This window comes from Mastomys coucha, chromosome X (genome assembly GCF_008632895.1).
Source record: "Mastomys coucha isolate ucsf_1 chromosome X, UCSF_Mcou_1, whole genome shotgun sequence".
Classification (NCBI taxonomy): Eukaryota; Metazoa; Chordata; class Mammalia; order Rodentia; family Muridae; genus Mastomys; species Mastomys coucha.
In genome coordinates, this window is record NC_045030.1 from 42777963 (window position 1) to 42779961 (window position 1999).

General features: G+C 41.7%; 1 protein-coding gene across 1 annotated transcript in view; it reads left to right on the forward strand.

The window, feature by feature from the left end:
- LOC116091267 (homeobox protein Rhox13-like) overlaps nucleotides 1–1299 on the forward strand; it is a 5520-nt gene extending 4221 nt beyond the window's left edge. The window contains exons 2-3 of the mRNA XM_031372506.1: nucleotides 232–254; nucleotides 1073–1299. Of these exons, the coding sequence (XP_031228366.1) occupies nucleotides 232–254; nucleotides 1073–1192 (143 nt within the window). The 3' untranslated portion in view covers nucleotides 1193–1299. The remainder of the gene's footprint in view (nucleotides 1–231; nucleotides 255–1072) is intronic.
- The last annotated feature ends 700 nt before the right edge of the window (nucleotides 1300–1999 follow it).

Below are 1999 nucleotides of genomic sequence, written 5' to 3' on the forward strand. Positions count from 1 at the left end.
TAGAGGGTTCCAGACAGGGAGATAAAGTATGGGTGGTCACAAATGTGCAGTTTGAGAACTTCCTAATGGAACAAGTCCATGGAACCCCAGTCACTAGGAATCTGACTCTAACAGGTGACTGTGACTGTATCTCCATAGCTAGCCAATATTTAGAAAGAGCTGATTTATGACCCCTTCCCTGACACCATTGTCTTTTACTCTTTGTAAATCTTTACTCTTTACCTTTTGAAGAAGAACGGGCTTTGTATGCCCTGGTGACACAGCAGGGTCTAGTGTACCCTCTGTGCTCAACAGAATTCTGGAAGTATAGCTGAAGCAGAAAAAAGATTCTTTATCCTAATTCTAGATTAATTTGTATAACTTGAAAGTAAATAGTGTTTTGATTTGCCAGGGGTGGAAGCCTACCCCTTTCTACTGAATTACTCAGGGTGGCAAAAGTGTCATCATCCTGTGTGTCATTTTCGTTAAGCTAGTCAACTTTCTCAAACACTGTAGGCTGTGGTGTCAAAACATTGTCCAGGCCACCTCTGCCTACCACCTCTTCCCTTGCCAGAAATTTCAAGCACTAACAATCCCATTGTCATACTCAAAGGCTATTTTCTGTCTAAATCTCTCTCGTGCTTGATTCTGGTGATTAATTACTTCATATTTAAAATTAGCTTTACAAACAGAAAGCTGTACCCCCTCCATATGACTTTTAAACGAACTAACATTTTGTGATCTACAATATGTTCCCAAACAAGAGAAAACTATCACTAGTTAGTAGGGCGTTATGCAGCTGATGGTCAAATATGAGAATGAAGAATTTCCTTTGTCCAGTTACCGTATATTGAATTAACATCAAGGACCTGGAATGAGTAGTGAGCTAAGCTTCCCATCCAATAGAAGAGAAATTATTCAAGTGTTTAGATAAAACCATGACCTATTGCAAAGGTTGGTACACAGCTGATTCTTGCTTTCGTGAGCTAGGTAGAAAATTCAGTGTTATGAGTCTTCAAGTGATTTTTTTTATCTCTTGGCTCTGGGGGTGGTAGCCAGAACTAACCCCAATCTTGTCATCCTCTGATTTTAGGTGTGGTTTACCAATCGGAGAGCAAAGCAGAGGAGGAATGAGAGACGTGCAATGCTGAGAAATATGCCACCTGGTTCTGAAGACTTCATTTTCATGACGGATGTGGAAGAGCCTTCTTAATGTGCTATCCTTAGTCAGTAGACAAAGGGCAGCTTGGCAACCTGTGTGCCCAATGCCAGGCTTAACTATTTGCCATGCATGTTAACAATAAAAGCATGAATTTCCAAGTTACTGAATTTTATGTGCTTTCTGGGGTTTTGTAGGACATGATGTATGGTATTCGTGATGTATGCTATTTAAGCAGAATGACAAGTTCTCATTGTATGGGGTGATGTTTCTAAGTTACTAGTATGGCTTGCACAGAGGATTAGTATCTAGGCATAGTAGTTGTGAGACAGTGGGCCACTTAAGCCTTCTTGATTTAGGCTCTCCTGAACCTTTGAGCAAGGGATTCAGTAGTAAACCTGTAAGCAGGGAATTAAAGAGAAGGTCGGCACAGAAAGTATTTATGATGATGGTTATTTTTTATTGGCTACGTATACCAATTATGTTTTTACATTTTAATGAAAATAGCTTTTTCCTCACATAATATATCCTGATAACAGTTTCCCCTCCCTCTGCTCCTCTCAGTCTTCCCCTCTCATCTGGATCCACCTCCTTTTTGTCTCTCATTAGAAAACATGCAGGTAGCCAGGTGGGGGTGGCAGTGCATGCCTATAATCCCACCACTTGGGAGGCTGAGTCAGGTAGATCTCTGTGAGTTTGAGGGGAGCCTCGTCTACAAAGTAAGTTCCAGGACAACCAGGGCTACACAGAGTAACTGTCTCAAAAAACATAAAAGAAAGAAGGAAAGGAGGGAGGGAAGGAGGGAGGGAGGGAAGGAAGGAGGGAGAGAGGGGGAGGGAAGAAAAAAGGGAGGGAGGGGGA